This window comes from Dermochelys coriacea, chromosome 23 (assembly GCF_009764565.3).
Source record: "Dermochelys coriacea isolate rDerCor1 chromosome 23, rDerCor1.pri.v4, whole genome shotgun sequence".
Taxonomy (NCBI): Eukaryota; Metazoa; Chordata; order Testudines; family Dermochelyidae; genus Dermochelys; species Dermochelys coriacea.
This window is the reverse complement of record NC_050090.1, coordinates 14,714,751-14,734,420: the sequence shown is the minus strand read 5'-3', so window position 1 is coordinate 14,734,420 and position 19,670 is coordinate 14,714,751. Positions and strand designations below refer to the sequence as shown.

Below are 19,670 nucleotides of genomic sequence, written 5' to 3'. Positions count from 1 at the left end.
TGCGGGGGCGGGCGGCGCTGGGCCGGGCCCGGAGCTGCCGGAGGAACCGTCGCGGAGGGAAGCGGGTCCCGCAGGCGCCGCGATGCCGGCCGTGTCCAAGGGGGACGGGATGCGGGGCCTGGCGGTCTTCATCTCCGACATCCGCAACTGTGAGCGCGGGGGAGATGGCGATGGGGTGTCGCGGGGGGAGGGGGACCATGGGGGGAGGGGCGATGGGGTGTCATGGAGGGGAAGGGCTGGGGAGGGGGACCACGGGGGGCAGGGGGAGCACAGAGGGGAGGGGGAAATGGGGTGTCATGGGGGAGGGAGGGAGGGGGACTATAGGGGGAGAGGGAGATGGGGTGTCATGGAGGGAGGGGGAGGAATGAGGGGGAGGGGGACCATAGGGGGGAGGAGGAGATGGGGTTTCATGGGGGGAAGGGGGAGGAGTGAGGGAGAGATGGGGAGGGGGTCCACAGGGGGGAGGGGGAGAAGGAGGTGCGGCTGGGGGAGAGGACCGCGGGGGGGAGGGGGTGCAGCAGGGGGATCAGGAGAGGGTATTGTGTGTATGTTTGGGGGGAATTGGGGAGACCACAAGGGGTGAGGAGAGACCAGGGGAGCTGAGGATGGGGGGGATTAGGAGAGAGGGGAGACTGAGGTAGTGGAGGCTGCCCTGAGTGGGGGATATCTGCTGGGGGGCTGTAAGGGGAGGGGAAGGAAGGGGACAGTTGGGGGGAGAGGCCGGGTGATGCGGTGGCGGAGTGGAGCGAGACCATGGGGGGTGGAGCAGGGGAGGAGGCTGGGGGTCCATGGAGAGGGAAGGGGCAGACAGTGGAGTGTGGAGCAGGGAGGGGGGAATGGGGAGAAGAGAGAGCGTATCGGGGTAGGTCTGACAGGAGAGGCCACGGGGTGGGGAGAAGGACGGAGAGACCAGGGATGGAGCTGACTTGGGAAGGGAGGACTCACGTGGGGGGTTGAGAAGAGGGAGGGGGCCCTGGGGATTGAGGCAGAATGGACGGGCAGCTGGCGGGGGTTATGGGGAGGGGCTGGCGGGTGGGCAGGGGGAGTCTGGGGGGCATTGAGGAGACTGACATGAGGGCAGAGCCTGCTGCTATGAGGTCACGTCCGTCTGTCCCCCCTCCCCCAAAGGAACCGCAGCCTTGGGGGGTGGGTGTTGATGAGTATCACAGGGGGCTAATGAGGGGAGCCTGGAGAGATGGAGCCCCGGCCGCACCCCAGAGGGTCCCGAATCCTTCAGAGGGCTGGAGGGACTGGGCTGTCTCTCAGTCCTGCTGAAGAGAGGAGTTTCCTGCTGCCCGCATGGCTGGGGAACATGGCTGACTCAGCTGGTCCCCCCCCCCCTCCCGAGGGGCCCCGTCTGCAGAGCCCGCCCAGCTGCCCCCCAGAGAGTAGCTGTTTACAAGGCCTCTGGCTTGGAGCTCACATGCCACATGTATGAACAGCCCCACCCTTCCTAGGACAGGGTGGCTCCGGAGGTGGGCCCAGCCTCTGGACTGGCTCCCACCCGAGTCCGTCTACCTGGGTGTCCCGTCCCCAGGCAACACTGGGGTAACCCCCAAGGCACCAAATTTCCTCCCCATCCCACCCCCTCGTGCCTGGCGACCGGCCAGTGGCAGTGAGTTCCCCAGGCCAACCCTATGCTGGGCGGAGAAAGCATTCATCCAGCGCCCCCTCATGCGGAGAAGGCGTGCTTTGGCTGGCTGCCCTCCGTCCTGGGCATGGAGAGTCATGGCTCCGGGGTACGCCCCACCTTTGGACCAGCTTCAGGGGGCACCCATCGGTGCCAGAGCCCCAGAGGCCCCGCGGCGTCCCTGTCCCCAAGACTGAGCCCCTGGGCGCCAGCCCCCCACGGCTCCCGGGACCTCTGCCTAGCGGCTCTGACCAAGCCAGCCGTCTGGCAGAGCCTGGTCTCCTCTGCAGGGCCCCAGCCCGGGTCTGTGGGGCTGCCCAGTGCCAGTCTCCGCACGGAGCAGGGTTTGCCAGTCGCCTGGACACGGTGCAGGGAGCCGGGGTCGTTTAGCTCTGCCTGCCAGTCTGTCCCACCGGTGAGCTGGCCACCTGACCCCTCTGGCCCCGTTGTCCCCCTGGTGCTGCCCTGCGCTGAGCTCCTGTCCTCGGCTGCTTCCCGTCCCACTGGTGAAGCCTCAGCTGTTCAGTCCTGGGGGCTCCCGCAGCCTGGCTGGCCCCTCCACTGGTCCTTGATGTCCCGTTCATCCACCCCATCGCCCGGTTCTGGCTCCTGTCATAGCTCCTGCCTGGCCCCTCAGAGCAGCTGCTTTACCCTTTCCCACCCGCAGGGTAGCCCCGCAAAGCGCAGAGGGAAACTGAGGCAATCACAGGCATCCTAAAAATCTTACAGAAAATTACTGCTTCTTGTCAGAAGTGTATCAGGACCCCATAGCCCTGTCAGTCTCAACTCCTGGGGTATAACCCGCCCCCACACCGCACCCCAGAGGTGGCCGCATCTCAGCACCGGGCTGTATAACCAGCCTGCCGAGTCTCTCCCAGAGCTCCTGTGGGTCTGGGGATTGTGGACTGAGAGGAGGTGGGGAGGAGAGATGGCTGATGGGGCGGGATGGAGTCTGGGCCTTAAAATTCGTTGTGGGGGGCATTGAACCTCAAGAAGGAAGGGGAGATGGCAGGGGAAATATTGAGGCTGTTGGGAACCTAGTTAAACACCAGCATGGAGACTGGGACACGGGGCCCTTCCCTTCTAGGGGGTGCTGGCTCCCATCCGGCCGCAGGGCGGGGACTGGCTGGCTCGGGGGGGGGCAGGGAATGGGACTCAGGGGCTTGTCTCTTCCCCCTGAGTCTCTCTGTCCTTGGTGCGTCTATTTCAGGTAAAAGCAAAGAGGCTGAAATCAAGAGGATCAACAAGGAGCTGGCGAACATCCGCTCCAAGTTCAAGGGTGAGCATGGCCCCCGCCGGGGTGGGCACGCAGGGCTCCTCCATGGGGGCGCGAGTACAGGGGGACCTTGGGCTGTTTCCTTCCCCTCAGCTGTTCCCTTCCCTAGGCCAGCCTCCCATACCTTCCCTTGTTCTCCCCCACCGGGGATGTTCCCCCTCTCGCAGCCCCCACTTTATTCTAACTACCCCTGCTGCCCCCCAGAGATGATTCCCCCCCGCCTCTGTCCCTCCTTGGCCCCCCCGGCTCTGTGCCCCCCCCGATGTCTCCCTGCTCCGCCTCTCCCCACCACAGCTCCCTCCCTGCCTCCCAGTCACGTCAGTGACCCTTCTCCCTTGGCTGCCCCCCAGGGGACAAGGCCCTGGATGGCTATAGCAAGAAGAAATACGTATGCAAGCTGCTCTTCATCTTCCTGCTGGGCCATGACATCGACTTCGGGCACATGGAGGCCGTCAACCTGCTGAGCTCCAACAAGTACACGGAGAAGCAGATTGTGAGTATGGGCAGGGACATGGGGAGCCGGGGGACTAGGGGGTACAACTGAGAGGAGCTGGGGTGGGGGACATCCCTGTAGGCCTGAGGGGGTGTAGTGCAAAGGGTGCTGCTGCAGTGGAACTGGAGGGCAGGGTAGAGGGTGGGGCTGGGGGTAGGGGTAGGGAGGGGTGGAGCTGGGCTGGGAAGGGCAGAGGGTGGGGGTAGGGAGGGGTGGAGCTGGGCTGGGAAGGGCAGAGGGTGGGGATAGGGGTAGGGAGGGTGGAACTGGGCTGGGAAGGGCAGAGGGTGGGGATAGGGGTAGGGAGGGTGGAACTGGGCTGGGAAGGGCAGAGGGTGGGGATAGGGGTAGGGAGGGGTGGAGCTGGGCTGGGAAGGGCAGAGGGTGGGGATAGGGGTAGGGAGGGGTGGAGCTGGCTGGGAAGGGCAGAGGGTGGGGATAGGGTAGGGAGGGGTGGAGCTGGGCTGGGAAGGGCAGAGGGTGGGGATAGGGGTAGGGAGGGGTGGAGCTGGGCTGGGAAGGGCAGAGGGTGGGGATAGGGGTAGGGAGGGGTGGAGCTGGGCTGGGAAGGGCAGAGGGTGGGGATAGGGGTAGGGAGGGGTGGAGCTGGGCTGGGAAGGGCAGAGGGTGGGGATAGGGGTAGGGAGGGGTGGAGCTGGGCTGGGAAGGGCAGAGGGTGGGGATAGGGGTAGGGAGGGGTAGAGCTGGGCTGGGAAGGGCAGAGGGTGGGGGTAGGGAGGGGTGGAGCTGGGCTGGGACGGGCAGAGGGTGGGGGTAGGGAGGGGTGGAGCTGGGCTGGGAAGGGCAGAGGGTGGGGATAGGGGTAGGGAGGGTGGAACTGGGCTGGGAAGGGCAGAGGGTGGGGATAGGGGTAGGGAGGGGTGGAGCTGGGCTGGGAAGGGCAGAGGGTGGGGATAGGGGTAGGGAGGGGTGGAGCTGGGCTGGGAAGGGCAGAGGGTGGGAATAGGGGTAGGGAGGGGTGGAGCTGGGCTGGGAAGGGCAGAGGGTGGGAATAGGGGTAGGGAGGGGTGGAGCTGGGCTGGGAAGGGCAGAGGGTGGGGATAGGGGTAGGGAGGGGTGGAGCTGGGCTGGGAAGGGCAGAGGGTGGGGATAGGGGTAGGGAGGGGTGGAGCTGGGCTGGGAAGGGCAGAGGGTGGGGATAGGGGTAGGGAGGGGTGGAGCTGGGCTGGGAAGGGCAGAGGGTGGGGATAGGGGTAGGGAGGGGTGGAGCTGGGCTGGGAAGGGCAGAGGGTGGGGATAGGGGTAGGGAGGGGTGGAGCTGGGCTGGGAAGGGCAGAGGGTGGGGATAGGGGTAGGGAGGGTGGAACTGGGCTGGGAAGGGCAGAGGGTGGGGATAGGGGTAGGGAGGGGTGGAGCTGGGCTGGGAAGGGCAGAGGGTGGGGGTAGGGAGGGGTGGAGCTGGGCTGGGAAGGGCAGAGGGTGGGGGTAGGGTGGGAGCGGAGCTGGGGGGGCAAAGCTGGAAAGGGAAAGGGGAGGGAGGGAAAAGGTGGACTTAAGCGGGGAGTTGGGAAGGGAAGGGGGGCGCTTGGGGAGGGGGCAGAGCTCATGTTCCTACTACAGTAATGGAGGGCTGATGTCTGATTTTTGCGGGGGTCCCAGCCCCCCTGCCCCTTTGTGCCCTGGCATCACCTGCTTCCCTGCTCCCCCCCCCCCAGGGTTACCTGTTCATCTCAGTGCTAGTGAACTCCAACAGTGAGCTGATTCGCCTCATCAACAATGCCATCAAGAACGACCTGGCGAGCCGCAACCCCACCTTCATGTGCCTGGCACTGCACTGCATCGCCAACGTGGGCAGCCGCGAGATGGCCGAGGCCTTCGCCTCCGAGGTGCCCCGCGTCCTGGTGGCCGGGTAGGCAGGGCCCTGTGCCGATGGCGGGGGAAGGGCGGGGGGGACCCTCCTGCCCACCTGACCCGGCCTCTCTCCACAGCGACACCATGGACAGTGTCAAGCAGAGTGCGGCCCTCTGTCTCCTGCGCCTCTATAAGACCTCGCCTGACCTGGTGCCCATGGGCGAGTGGACGTCCCGCGTGGTGCACCTGCTCAATGACCAGCACATGGTACGTCCCGCCTCAGCTGCCCCCCCAATGACCAGCACGGGTACATTCTGCCCACCTAGCGGCCAGGTACATCCTCTCCCGACTGCTCCGCCCATGACCGGCACATGGTACATCCCGCCTCAATTGCCCCCCCCAATGACCGGCACATGGTACGTCCCGCCTCAATTGCCCCCCCCAATGACCGGCACATGGTACGTCCCGCCTCAATTGCCCCCCCCAATGACCGGCACATGGTACGTCCCGCCTCAATTGCCCCCCCCAATGACCAGCACATGGTACATTCTGCCTATCTAGTGGCCAGGTATGTCCTCTCCTGACTGCTCCGCCCATCACCAGCACATGGTACCTCCCGCCTCAGCTGCCCCCCAATAACCTGCACATGGTACATTCCGCCCACCTAGCAGCCAGGTAGTCCTCTCCCGACTGCTCTGCCCTGCCCATCACTGGCACATGGTAGGTCCCGCCTCAGCTGCTTCCCCTAATGACCAGCACATGGTACATTCCACCTCAGTTGCCCCCCCAATGACCAGCACATGGTACATTCCACCTCAGTTGCCCCCCCAATGACCAGCACATGGTACATCCCACCTCAGTTGCCCCCCCAATGGCCAGCACATGGTACATCCCACCTCAGTTGCCCCCCCAATGGCCAGCACATGGTGTGTCCCACCCAATTTCCCCCCCCCATCACCAGCACATGGTAGTCCTGCCTCTGCTCTTCTCAAGCACTGCCACATGGCATGTCTGAGCTCCTCAAGCTTCCCCCCCATCAGCACTTGGTACGCCCGGCCATGCCGGGACCCCCGCAGTCCCCCCCATGGTTTGACCCCTTCTTCCCCCCCCCTCAGGGCGTGGTCACGGCCGCTGTCAGCCTCATCACCTGCCTCTGCAAGAAGAATCCCGACGACTTCAAGACGTGCGTCTCCCTGGCCGTGTCCAGGCTGAGCCGGGTGAGTGGGGCCGGACGCCTGGGTTCTACCCTGGCTCAGGAGGGCGGGGGCAGGGGCCGGACGCCTGGGTTCCATCCCTGGTGGGCGCAGGGCAGCATTCGGGGCGGGGGCGGGAGGGCCCGTGGCTGGGGACTGACCCCTCACTATGGCTCCTGCCCAGATTGTGTCGTCGGCCTCCACGGACCTGCAGGATTACACCTACTACTTCGTGCCGGCCCCATGGCTCTCCGTGAAACTCCTGCGCCTGCTGCAGAGCTACCCCCCGCCAGGTAGGGGGCGAGACTCCCCACCCCTGCGGAGCATCGGGAGAGTCAAGACACCTGGATCCTCTCCCCAGCTCTTGGAGGGCAGTGGGGTCTAGTGGGTTAGAGCAGGGTGGGCTGGGAGCCAGGACCCCGGGTTCTCTTCCCCAGCTCTGGGAGGGAAACAGGGTCTAGTGGTTAGAGCAGGGGGTGGCTGGGAGCCAGGACCCCTGATTTCTCTCCCCAGCTCTTGGAGGGCAGTGGGGTCTAGTGGGTTAGAGTAGGGTGGGCTGGGAGCCAGGACGCCTGGGTTCTCTCCCCAGCTCTGGGAGGGAAGCAGGGTCTAGGCTGGGGTCTGGGAGCCAGGACTCCAGGGTTCTCTTCAGGATTGGTGTCTGAGCCCCACGCTCCCACCCCCGTGCTCTGTGGCCCCCGCAGAGGACGCGGCGGTGAAGGGGCGGCTGGTCGAGTGCCTGGAGACCATCCTCAACAAGGCGCAAGAGCCCCCCAAGTCCAAGAAGGTTCAACATTCCAACGCGAAGAACGCCATCCTCTTCGAGGCCATCAGCCTCATCATCCACTACGACAGGTCAGCGCCCCCTGGGACCCCCAGCCCTGCCCTTGGCCCCTCAGCCCTGGGCTCCCCCCAAGCCCTGCCCTTCAGCCCCGCCACCCTGCAGCCCCCCTCCATTCCAGCCCCAGGCTGTCCCTCGCCGTTGACACCCTGGTGTCCCTGCAGCGAGCCCAACCTGCTGGTGCGGGCCTGTAACCAGCTGGGCCAGTTCCTGCAGCACCGGGAGACCAACCTGCGGTACCTGGCGCTGGAGAGCATGTGCACCCTGGCCAGCTCCGAGTTCTCCCATGAGGCTGTCAAGACCCACATTGAGACGGTCATCAATGCCCTCAAGGTCAGTGGGGAGGGGGGGCGCTGGGGGAGAAGGTGGGCCCTGATGGGGGAGGGGACGGAGTTGGGATGGACTCAGTGGGCGGGGCCCTGGGCATGTCCTAGGTGGGGGAGGAGCCAGAGGGGTGGAGGGGACCCTGGGGGTGCCCCATGCATGCTGGGGCTCTGTTGTCAGGGCCTTGGGCGTGTCCTAGAAGTGGGAGGAGCTGGGGACTGGTGTGGGAGGGCCCTAGTATACCCCATGGGTGCTGGGGCTCAGCGGAGGGGGGGGACAGGACCCTGGGCATGTCCTAAGTGGGGGAGGAGCCAGAGGGGTGGGGGGAACCCTGGGGGCACCGTGCGGGTGCCAAGGTCCAACAGGTGGGACCCTGGGCGTGTCCTAGGATGGGGAAGAGCCTGGGGATGGAGGGGAGGAGCCGGGGCCAGGTCAGGGAAAACCCGGGGTGCCCCCACAGGTGACGCTAACCATCCCGCCCCGCAGACGGAGCGGGACGTGAGCGTGCGGCAGCGTGCGGCTGACCTGCTCTACGCCATGTGCGATCGCACCAACGCCAAACAGATTGTGTCCGAGATGCTCAGCTACCTGGAGACGGCCGACTACTCCATCCGCGAGGAGATCGTGAGTGGGGCCTGACGCTAGTAGTTAGAGCAGGGGCCTGGGAGCCAGGATTCCTGGGTTCTATCCGGGCTCTGGGAGCGGGGTGGGGTCTAGCGGTTGGAGCAGGGGCCTGGGAGCTGGATGCCTGGGTTCTCTCCCCAGCTCTGGAAGGAGAGTGGGGTCTAGTGGTTAGAGGTGGGGGCTGGGTGCCGGACGCCTGGGTTCTCTCTGGGTGTGGGCATGAGCCGGCCAGCGGGTGCCCCCAGGTGCTGAAGGTGGCGATCCTGGCGGAGAAGTACGCAGTGGATTACAACTGGTACGTGGACACGATCCTCAACCTGATCCGCATCGCGGGCGACTACGTGAGCGAGGAGGTCTGGTACCGCGTCATCCAGATCGTCATCAACCGCGACGACGTCCAGGGCTACGCCGCCAAGACCGTCTTCGAGGTCAGGCTGGGGGCGGGGGGGAATGGGGGTAGGAGGCATGGGGATGGGGATGGAGGCAGGGCGGGAGGGGCTGGGGGAATGGTTGTAGGGGACATGGGGGATGGGGTGCTGCAGGAAGGCAGGATATGCTGGAGGAGGGGATGGAGGGAGGGCGGGGGTGCTGGGGAAGGGTGGGGGGCATTGGGGGACAGAGTGTTGGGGGAATGGTGGTAGGGGATGGGGGAGGGAGTGTGGGGGAAGGGACGCTGGGTGGGATGGGGGAGGGAGGGTGGGGTGTGGGAGATAATGTGCTGGGGATGCCGGGGACGGGGCACTGGGGGAATGTGGGGGACAGTAGCTGCCAGCTGCCATACTCCACAGTTCAGGCTCACCCCTTCCTGGAACCAGGCCCCTCTGGTCCTTGCACCTCCCCCCCCCTTTCCCCTCACTTGGGCGTCGCTGCCCAGGCCCCTCTCTCTTTGCCGTTCCTGGCCGTTTGGGAGCTGATGCCCCAGGCCGTGTGACCCCTGGTGCCCCTGGGGGGTGGGTCCCCCCAGTTTGGGCCTGCCTGACCCCTCCCCCTCTCCCCCCGCCAGGCCCTGCAAGCTCCTGCCTGCCACGAGAACATGGTGAAGGTCGGGGGCTACATTCTGGGGGAGTTTGGGAACCTCATTGCCGGAGACCCCCGCTCCAGGTACGGCCGGGGGGGCACTGGAGGTCCCTGTGGTGGGGGGAGGCCCTGGGGCTGTCACGAGGAGCTGGGGGGCCTCTTGGGGGTACCCGGGGTGCCCCCGGCCCACACTGACAACCCCCCATCCCGGTGCCCGCAGCCCCCTGGTGCAGTTCAACCTGCTGCACTCCAAGTTCCACTTGTGCAGCGTGGCCACCCGGGCCCTGCTCCTCTCCACCTACATCAAGTTCATCAACCTCTTCCCCGAGACCAAGGGCACCATCCAGGAGGTGCTGCGCTCTGACAGCCAGATCCGCAACGCCGACGTGGAGCTGCAGCAGCGCGCCGTGGAGTACCTGAAACTCAGCTCCATCGCCAGCACCGACGTCCTGGTGAGAGCCGGGGGGGACTGGCTGGCTCAGGGGGGCCGGGAATGGGGCACGGGGCCTGTTCCCTCTCAGGGGCGCTGGCCCTGATCTGGCCTCAGGGTGGGGACTGGCTGGCTCGGGCCAGGCGGGGGGAGTGGGGTACAGGGCCTGTCCCCTCCAGGTCGCTCTGGCCCCGACCCAGCCCCTCTCTCCCGCCAGGCGACGGTGCTGGAGGAGATGCCGCCCTTCCCGGAGCGCGAGTCGTCCATCCTGGCCAAGCTGAAGAAGAAGAAGGGCCCTGGGGCTGGCAGCGAGCTGGACGAGGGGAAGAAGGAGCCCGGGGCAGAGCTCAATGGGGGCATGGAGCCCATGGCCAGCACCACTGTGAGTCCCCCGCAAGCCGCCAAAACCTGCATTTCTCCTCTTGGCAACTCACCATCAGCCAGGCGGCCTGGGGCCTCGGCCAGCTGTGGGGCGGGGGAGCCGGCGGCCTGGGCGTTAGGCCAGCCATGTGTTGGCAGGGGAGAGTGGAGCCTGCCGAGAGGGTGGGGTGGAGCCTGGGAGCCAGGAGGCCTGGGGTGGGCGCATCTGTCACCCAGCACCAGCAGGAGGCGCCCTACAGGTGGGAGTGGCCCCCCAGCAGGGTTTGGCTCTCTGCCCCCCCTTCCCTCAGCCGGACGATCTCACTCAGCCCCCTTGGCCCCCACAGTCCACCCCCTCACCGTCGGCTGACCTGCTGGGGCTCCGGGCGGCCCCCCCTGCCGGCTCCACCGCCCCCCCCAGCGCCGGGAACCTGCTGGTGGACGTCTTCTCCGACAGCACCTCTGCCACGCCTGGCTTGGCGCCCGGCACCGAAGACAACTTCCTTAGGTGAGGGTGGGGACTGGCTGGCTCCGGCGGGCAGGGAATGGGGCACGTGGCCTGTCCCCTCTAGGGGGCGCCGGTTGAGCCCCTCATTCCCAGTTGGCCCTTTCTGTGCATCAAGTTGTTGTGTCTCGGGGGGGAGGGGGGGTCTGATGTTCATGGGGGCCAGGAAAGGGTCTGTTCTTATGGGGGGCAGCGTGAGCTTGTTCCTGGACCGGGGGCTGTCTTCACTTCTGGTGTGTGTTTGTGGGGGGGGGGCAGTTTGTCCATGTCTAGATGGGGTACTGGGGGGGGTGGTGTCAGTCTGTGTCCCTGGCCTGGGGGGGAATTGGGGGGGGGTCGCTGCCCGGGAGGGGGGTCAGTCTGTGTCCCTGGCCTGGGGGGGAATTGGGGGGGGGGTCGCTGCCCGGGAGGGGGGTCAGTCTGTGTCCCTGGCCTGGGGGGGAATTGGGGGGGGGGGTCGCTGCCCGGGAGGGGGGTCAGTCTGTGTCGCTGGCCTGGGGGGCATGTGGGGGGGGTCGCTGCCCAGGAGGGGGGTCAGTCTGTGTCGCTGGCCTGGGGGGCATGTGGGGGGGGTCGCTGCCCAGGAGGGGGGTCAGTCTGTGTCGCTGGCCTGGGGGGCATGTGGGGGGGGTCGCTGCCCAGGAGGGGGGTCAGTCTGTGTCGCTGGCCTGGGGGGCATGTGGGGGGGTGTCGCTGCCCGGGAGGGGGGTCAGTCTGTGTCGCTGGCCTGGGGGGATGTGGGGGGGGGTTGCTGCCCAGGAGGGGGGTCAGTCTGTGTCGCTGGCCTGGGGGGATGTGGGGGGGTTAGTGTGTGTCGCTGGCCTGGGGGGATGTAGCGGGGGTCGGTCTGTGTCCCTGGCCTGGGGGGGATATGGGGGGGGGGTCTCTGCCCGGGAGGGGGGTCAGTCTGTGTCGCTGGCCTGTGGGGAGGGGGTCGGTCTGTGTCCCTGGCCTGTGAGGGGTTGCTGTGCTGGTCTGTCCCCCTGTGTCTGTCTGTCTCCTGCTGCCCTGGGATTGGGTGTCCCCCTTGGCTTCGGCTGCTGCCCTGTGATTGGATGCTGCAGTGACTTGGCGCCGGACACCTGGGTTCCCTCCTCAGCTTTGGGAAGGGAGTGCGGGCTAATGGTTGGGGCGGGGGTGCGCTGGGAGCCAGGACTCCGGGGTTCTTTCCCCAGCACTATCCCTGCCTGCCTTGCTCCAACCCCTGCGTGTCTCGTGCTGCGTCCGTCTGTCCAGGAACTAACCCCGCGCCTGCTCCATCTTCTGGTGACTTGTCTTCTCTGCTCTCTTCCCCGCCCCGCTGCCCCCCGCCCCCCCACTACCCCCCCAGCTCGGGAACAGCTGCTTCTTCCGATGACCCTGCTTTGCCTATCTCTGAAGCTGATGAGCTGCTAAACAAGTAAGAGACCAGGGAGGGGGGTGGGGCTGGGTCCCGGACGCCTGGGTCCCTGGGGTAGGACACTGCCAGGTGGGAGCAGCCCCCCGCCCCCACAGATGCAATCTCTCTGTGCGATCTCTCTGCTCTCTCCCCCCTGCCCAGTGCCAGCTCCCCCCTTTGGGGCAGGGTCTGCATGTGGTATTGGGGTGTCGCTCGCTTCCGTGTCGCACACTGACCCCCATGCCAGCTCTCACAACTGCAACTCCTGTCTGCCCCCTGTTGCCCGGGGGTGGGGGTCAGACCTCAGGGGATCAAGCTCTCGGTTCCTGTAGCCAAGGGCCCCCGGTATCACAAGTTTGCTCGTCACGCAGGCAGGCAGGCAGGCTCCTGTCAGCCACAGATGCTGGGGCTGTACATTGGGAGTGAGGGACCCCAGCAGGCTGCAGGTCAGGAGTGAGGGGCACCGGCAGAGCCTAGCTCACTCCCCCCTCCCAATGGCAGGTTCGTTTGTAAGAATAACGGGGTCCTCTTTGAGAACCAGCTGCTGCAGATCGGGGTGAAATCCGAATTCCGGCAGAACCTGGGTGAGTCGGGGGCACTGGCCAGATGGGAGTGTTGGGGGGTTATCACCATATGCCTTTCTGGGGTGGGGGAGGGGCTGTGCCGATTCCCTTCCCCCAGGCCAGGAGTGGGGGGGAGACACTGGTGGGTGAGGGAGGTTTGCGAGGTGGGGGCTTCCAGGCCAGGTATGTGGTGTGAGGGGGAGGTTTAGGGGATCTGCTACCCACCACTGCTGTCCCAGGCCGGGGGTGGGGGTTGGGGTTGGGTGTAGGCGTGGGGAGGCTCAGAGGGGCTCTGGGGAGGCTTCGACTTAGGTGTGGGGGGGCCAGGAGGGGCTCTTGGGGCTGTAGGCACGGGGGGGCTGGGAGGGGTTCTGGGGGGGTGTGAGCATGGGGGATGCCGGGAAGAGCTCTGGGGGGCTGATCCTCTCACTCAATGCCGTTCCAGGCCGGATGTACTTGTTTTACGGGAACAAGACGTCGGTTCAGTTCCAGAGCTTCATCCCGACCGTCACCTACCCCGGCGAACTGCAGAGCCATATCCTGTCGTGGGGGGCGGGGGATCCAGGGGACCCGGGGTCGGGCTGAGGGGGATCCCAGCCTGTCCTTAGCGGGCGCACAGCTGAACATCCAGACGAAGGCCGTGGACCCGTTGGTGGAGGGCGGCTGGGGGGGGTACTGGGGAGGGCAGGGGAGTTCTGGGGGGCGGACGGCAGGGGAACCCAGGGGCCTCGGCCCGTCCTTAGCGGGCGCACAGCTGAACATCCAGACGAAGGCCGTGGACCCGTTGGTGGAGGGCGGCTGGAGGGGTACCAGGGGGGCGGGCAGCAGGGGAGTTCTGGGGGGGAGCACAGGGGGACCCGGGGGCCTCAGCCCGTCCTTAGCGGGCGCACAGCTGAACATCCAGACGAAGGTCGTGGACCCGCTGGTGGAGGGCGGTGCCCAGGTGCAGCAGGTGCTGAACATTGAGTGTCTGAGCGACTTCACCCTCGCCCCCCTGCTCAACATCAAGTTCAGGTAGCACCCGCCCCACCCCAGCTGGCGGGGGGAAATGGGGGGAGCTGGGGATGGGGTGTTCCTGGGGGGGGTAGCCTGTGGTGGGGAGGAGCCCAGGGGATGGCCCCTGGGGGCGGAGCCTGGGACTGGTGTATCTTAGGCTGGGGGGGGTGTGCTGGAGCAAGTCCCCAGGGGCTGGGTGTGCAGCAGGGGGCTGTTGGGGGAGGGGCTTCCCCCCTGACGGCTCCCCTCCCCCCAGGTACGGGGGTACCCTGCAGAACATCACCCTGAAGCTGCCAGTCACCCTGAACAAGTTCTTCCAGGCCACCGAGATGCTGTCGCAGGATTTCTTCCAGCGCTGGAAGCAGCTCAGCCAGTACGTGGCGGGGCGGGACGGGGCAGGGGGCAGACAGACTGTGAGGGGACAGGCAAGGGGCAGCCAGATCGTGGGTGGGGTGGATGACAGGCAGGGGGCAGCCAGTCTGGGGGAGTGGCCTGTTCTGGGCGATGGGGCCCCCAAGGCATGGCTCCAGTAATGTTCAGTCTCCCCCCATATGGCACCGGGAGGGGGAGGCCTGTCACAGTAAGCCCATTGCAGGGAAGCCCAGAGGTTGTATCTCAGCCCCCGCAGTGTCGGGTGTGGGGGGGATGCACCATATGACACCCTGAACACCACCACCCTCTGCAGGCCTCAGCAAGAAGCCCAGAAGATCTTCAAGGCAAATCACCCCATGGACTCCGAGGTGACCAAGGCCAAGGTGAGGGGCTGGGTGGGTGGGGGTCAGTGCTTGGGGGGCTGGGAGCCAGGATGCCTGGGTTCTCTTTCTGGGAGGGGAGTGGGGCTAGTGGTTAGAGCTGGGGCTCTGGGTGCCAGTCCTTGGTTCTCTCCACGGCTGTGACTCTCTGGGGTGGTGGCTGAGGAGCTGGGGGCCCTGGTGTGGGTCAGCAGCCCCCAGAGGAGTCCCTCGAGACCTCTATATAAGCCATATTGCCTTGATCTCAATCCAAGGCACACCCACATCTGGAATACTGCGTGCAGATGTGGTCGCCCCACCTCAAAAAAGATCATTGGAATGGGAAAAGGTTCCGAAAAGGGCAACAAAAATGATGAGGAGTCTGGATTGGCTTCCATATGCAGAGAGATTAATAAGACGGGGACTTTTCAGCTTGGAAAGAGGCGCCTCAGGGGGGATACGATCGAGGTCTATAAAATCATGACTGGCGGGGAGAAAGTAAATCAGGAAGTGTAATTTATTCCTTCTCACAACACACAAACTAGGGATCACCCAATGAAATGAACAGGCAGCAGGTTTAAAACAAACAAAAAGAAGTATTTCTTCACACAACGCACAGTCAACCTGCGGAACTCCTTGCCAGAGGATGTTGTGAAGGCCAAGACTATAACAGGGTTCAAAAAAGAACTCTAAGTTCATGGAGGATAGGCCCAATGATGGCTATTAGCCAGGCTGGGCAGGGATGGTGCCCCTAGCCTCTGTTTGCCAGGAGCTGGGGATGGGCGACAGGATGGATCACTCAATGAGCCCCTGTTCTGTTCGTTCCCTCTGGGGTGCCTGGCCTTAGCCTCTGCCAGCAGACAGGATGCTGGGCTGGATGGACCTTTGGTCTGACCCAGTCTGGCAGTTCTGATGTTCCCCACCCCGGCGTCTCCCCAGCTCCTGGGCTTCGGCTGCGCCCTGCTGGACAAGGTGGACCCCAACCCTGATAACTACGTGGGGGCCGGCATCATCCAGACCAAGTCGCTGCAGGTCGGCTGCCTCCTGCGGCTGGAGCCCAACGCCCAGGCCCAGGTGAGGTGGCCCAGACGCTTGGGTCCGGGCTGGCGGGTAGAGGAGGAACTGGCAACCAGGACGCCAGGGTTCTATTCTGGCTTAGGGAGGGCAGTGGGGGCTAATGGGTTGGGGCTGTGTTGCAGATTTCGGTTTTGGAGAGGGCTATCAAGTGATTAAAAAAATTAATTGCACTGTTAAGAATAGAATCCCCTTTATTGAAATATTTTTAGATGTTTTCTACATTTTCAAATATATTGATTTCAATTACAACCCAGAATACAAAGTGTACAGTGATTCCTTTATATTTATGTTTGACAAGTATTTGCACTGTAAAAATACAAAAGAAATATTATTTTTCAGTTCACCTCAGACAAGTTCTGTAGTGCAAACTCTTTGTCGTGAAAGTGCAACTTACAAATTATGTCCAAAAAAATAACTGCATTCAAAAATAAAACAATGTCAAACTTCAAAGCCTAAAAGTCCACTCGGTCCTATTTCTTGATCCACCAGTTGCTCAGAAAAACAAGATTGGTTACATTTATAGGAGATAATGGGGCCCGCTTCTTATTTACAGAATCACATGAAAGTGAGAATAGGTGTTTGCGTGGCACTTTTATAGCCAGCACTGCAAGATATTTACATGCTAGATGCACTAAAGATTCATATTTCCCTTCATGCTTCAACCACCGTACCAGGGGACATGTGTCCATGCCGACGACTGGTTCTGCTCAATAACAATCTAAAGCAGAGCGGACTGACCCATGTTCATTTTCATTGTCTGAGTCAGATGCCACCAGCAGAAGGTTGATTTTCTTTTTTGGTGGGTTCAGGTTCTGTAGTTTCCACATCAGAGTGTTGCTCTTTTAAGACTTGTGAAAGCATGCTCCACACCTCGTCCCAATCAGATTTTGGATGTCACTTCAGATTCTTAAACCTTGGGTCCAGTGCTGTAACGATCTTTAGAAATCTCACATTGGTGCCACCTTTGCGTTTGGCAACCCTGCAGTGAAAACGTTCTTAAAATGAACACGTGCTAGGCCATCATCCGAGACTGCGTAACGTGAAATATATGGCAGAATGCGGGTAAAACAGAGCAGGGGACGAACAATTCTCCCCCAAGTTGTTCGGTCACAAATTTAATTCACGCATTATTTTTGTAATGATCATCATCAGAATGGAAGCATGTCCTCTGGGATGGTGGCCGAAGCATGAGAATGTTTAGCCTGTCTGGCATGTAAATAACTTGCAACGCCGGCTACAACGGTGCCTTGCAAACGCCTGTTCTCACTTTCAGGTGACGCTGTAAATGTAACCAACCTTGACTGAGCGATTGGCTGACCACGCAGTAGGACTGAGTGGACTTGTAGTTTGACATTGTTTTGTTTTTGAGTGCGGTTATGTAACCAAAAAAATCTACATTTGTAAGTTGCACTTTCACGACAAAGAGATTGCACGACCGTACCTGTATGAGGAACTGGAAAGTACTATTTCTTTATTTTTACAATGCAAATATTTGTAATCAAAAATAATACACACTTTGATTTCAATTACAACCCAGAATACAATATATATGGAAATGTAGAAAAACATCCAAAATATTTACTTCATTTCCATTGGTGGTCTAGTGTTTACCAGTGCGATTAAAACCACAATGAATGGCAATTAATTTTTTGTGAGTTAATCGCATGAGTTAATTGTGATTAATTGACAGCCCTAGTGTTGGGGTGTGGGGCTGTAGTATAGGGTGGGGGTTATAGGAGAGGTTTGGGGGCTGTAGGGAAGTTTGGGCATCTTGGGGGGACTGTTAAGGGTGGGTTTGGAGGGCTGTTGGAGCAGTTCTGGGGGGCTGAAGGAAAGTTCAAGTGCGATTGGGGGCTGCGGGGTAGGGGCTGAGGATGGTGAGGGGTGATTGGGGGTACCGCCTGACGCCCCTCTCCCCCAGATGTACCGCCTGACGCTGCGCACCAGCCGGGAGCCTGTCTCACGGCACCTCTGCGGACTGCTGGCTGAGCAGTTCTGAGCCGGGGGGTGTCTGCACCGAGCCCCTGCCCCATCCTGTCGTCGTGGTAACCATGTTTTCATCGCCTGGCCCGTGGGGGCCCAGTGCTTCGGATGGACCAAGGGGGCCCCCCCCCCAGGCAAGGGCCCCCTGTTCCCCCAGGAGGGGCCTGCGGGAGCTGCCTTTCCAGGGGGGAAGCTCAAGCCCCTGATTCCTGGGTTAATAGGGTCACCCCCATTCTCTGGGCCTTGGGGGGCTGGAGTGTGTCTGTTTACTCTAAGCCCCCCCTTGTGAGCTCCCGGCCCCCTAAATCCCCCCACCTGCACAAAGAGGGAGGGAACTCAAAGGGGGGGAGCTGGGCTGCCTCACCCTGGCAGCTCAGAGCAGCTGGGGGGGCTGCAAATGACCCCCCCAGCCCTGACCCCCTCAACCTGGGGCTGGACCATGGGTGGGGGAGGTGAGGGGGCTGCCCCCCCGGAAGATGTTACATGAGAGGGGCCTGCATCTCCTGCCTCTCCCCCCCCCCCATGGGACCCAGCCCCTCTTGGCCTGAATCCCACCTGGGGGGGGGCAGGGGTTGTGAGGACCGTGTGACTTGCCGTTCTAGGTGTTTCTAGCGTCCCGTTGTCTGCGGAACTGAGCGCGTGTATCGATCTCCCTGTGACTGTAATAAACGGGGGGTCGCCCCCCCATGCCACCTCGGCCTTCTTCTGTGCTGCCGTCGCCCGGGTGGAAACGGGGGCAGGGACCCCTTTCCTGGGCGGAGATGGGACCCCTCTTGGGCGGGGCATGGGGGCTGGGTATACAGGGACCCCTTGGCCGGTTAGGGTGGAGTGGGGGCTAGGGAAGGAGAAAGCAGCCTTTTCCTCGTCAGGGTGTGGAGGCGAGTCTCCTCTGCCCCCTGTAGGGGGCTGGGGCTCTCCCGTGAGACCCCCATCTGCCGGTCTCCGAGGAACAGGAGGGGCCGAGCCCCTGGGGTAGCACTGTTTCATTTGGGCTTGGTTATTTCATCCACCAGCCTTCAGGCAGAGCGGGTGAGAATCCAGGGGTGACACGGGGGTTTTTTTTGGTGGGGAGGAGGGGGAGAGTACTTTTTATGCACATGGTGTGTGCCTCGGTTTCCCCAGGTGCTGCATGATTAACTAAGGGGTGGGGACAAGGTGTCATGAGGCTTCCTGCCCATTTCCTGAGGGCAGATCTCATCCAGCTTCTACAAATCCTTTAGCGCAGGGCCCCTGTACCCCCCTTGTGGGGTTATTCCCCCAGCAGGGTGGGGCCTTTCGTGCACCCCGAAAGCTTCAGGGCTCAGTTCACACTTGAGCAGCAAAGCTTGTTTGAACCCCTGGTTCTCCCCTCCGTCCACACAATCTCTGGGAGTGAGGAGGGGGTGAGACAGTGGAACCGTCCACACAGTCCACCTGCTTCAAATCACAAGCCTCCCAGGCGCTGCGGAAGACGTCTATATGCACGCACCCACCCACGTAAAGTGGGGTACCATGCTGGAGTCCCGTTCCCTGCAGCGCGGAGTCTCCCCGCTTACCCCAAGGGGGTGCTCCTGGCTCTGCAGTCCATGCTTCCGCTGGGCCACCCAGTCCTCTCCTTTCCTCTGCCAGTCCTCCAGCGCCTGTAGCCTCAGCCTGCCTGCTGGGGTGCCAGGCTGTGCAGACCCCCTGCTGGACAGGAAATGGGGTCTCGGGGACGCCCTGCTGCTCCGAGCCCCTCTTGTAGCCCTGTTGGGGTCCAGAACCTGCCTCTTAGGCTGATCACCCTTCCCTAGCCGTGCCTCGGTGAGCTGACCTTAGTGACGCTCCCACAGCTGACGCCACCTGTCACAGGCTCGGTGCTCTTGACCAGCTCTGAATCGGTCCCTCTTCAGTGTGGATGTGCTCTCGCTGGGGTAACCACAGGGCCTTGTGCACCCCTGCTTACAGCATGAGTGCCCCAAAAGGGGAGCAGCACCCCCCCACCTCAGTCTGTAGGGCCTCCCCACCAGTGTGGTAAAAACGCTGGCGTTTCTTGCCTGGAACCCAGCATGGAAAATCCTTTGTTAGCACTGAAAGCAGCAAGTTACAGCCAAGTCCAGCTGGGTGAGTCCAGAGCGCCTCTCCCCTGCCCCAGCCGGACCCCAGGCCAGAAGCGTCTCACCAGCAGCCCCCCAACACACACCTGGCCCCTCCTCAGTCAGGGACCAAACCGGGTCCCCTGGTCACCTCTCCCCTGCCCCAGCCGGACCCCAGGCCAGAAGCGTCTCACCAGCAGCCCCCCAACACACACCTGGCCCCTCCTCAGTCGGGGACCAAACCGGGTCCCCTGGTCTCCCCTCCTGACTCGCTCTTTGCTCTGCAGCTGGTCAAACCGCCTGGCGTCTTGCAGAGGGCCAGGGTCGTCAGTTGCAAGGACACAAATCACCGGTGCCCAGGCCTCCCCTGGATATCTGGATTC

General features: G+C 63.1%; 1 protein-coding gene across 3 annotated transcripts; it reads left to right on the top strand.

Annotated features, from left to right (window-relative positions):
* On the top strand, window positions 1-17,929 carry AP2A1 (adaptor related protein complex 2 subunit alpha 1). 3 transcript variants are annotated; one of them, XM_038382014.2, is made up of 23 exons: window positions 1-149; window positions 2,841-2,909; window positions 3,257-3,399; window positions 5,076-5,269; window positions 5,349-5,478; window positions 6,327-6,428; window positions 6,589-6,697; window positions 7,109-7,259; window positions 7,410-7,578; window positions 8,056-8,193; window positions 8,439-8,621; window positions 9,197-9,294; window positions 9,431-9,662; window positions 9,858-10,022; window positions 10,348-10,508; window positions 11,836-11,904; window positions 12,385-12,467; window positions 12,892-12,981; window positions 13,337-13,460; window positions 13,699-13,815; window positions 14,128-14,197; window positions 15,113-15,247; window positions 17,172-17,929. In XM_038382014.2, exons 1-23 carry the CDS (start codon window positions 83-85, stop codon window positions 17,247-17,249), a joined length of 2,877 nt encoding a protein of 958 aa, XP_038237942.1. In that variant the 5' UTR covers window positions 1-82; the 3' UTR covers window positions 17,250-17,929. The 3 variants fall into 3 exon arrangements, 2 of the variants coding, with proteins under 2 accessions (XP_038237942.1, XP_038237943.1); XM_038382015.2 differs by lacking the exon at window positions 11,836-11,904; XR_005290086.2 differs by lacking the exons at window positions 15,113-15,247; window positions 17,172-17,929 and having other exon boundaries at window positions 13,718-13,815; window positions 14,128-14,159.
* The last annotated feature ends 1,741 nt before the right edge of the window (window positions 17,930-19,670 follow it).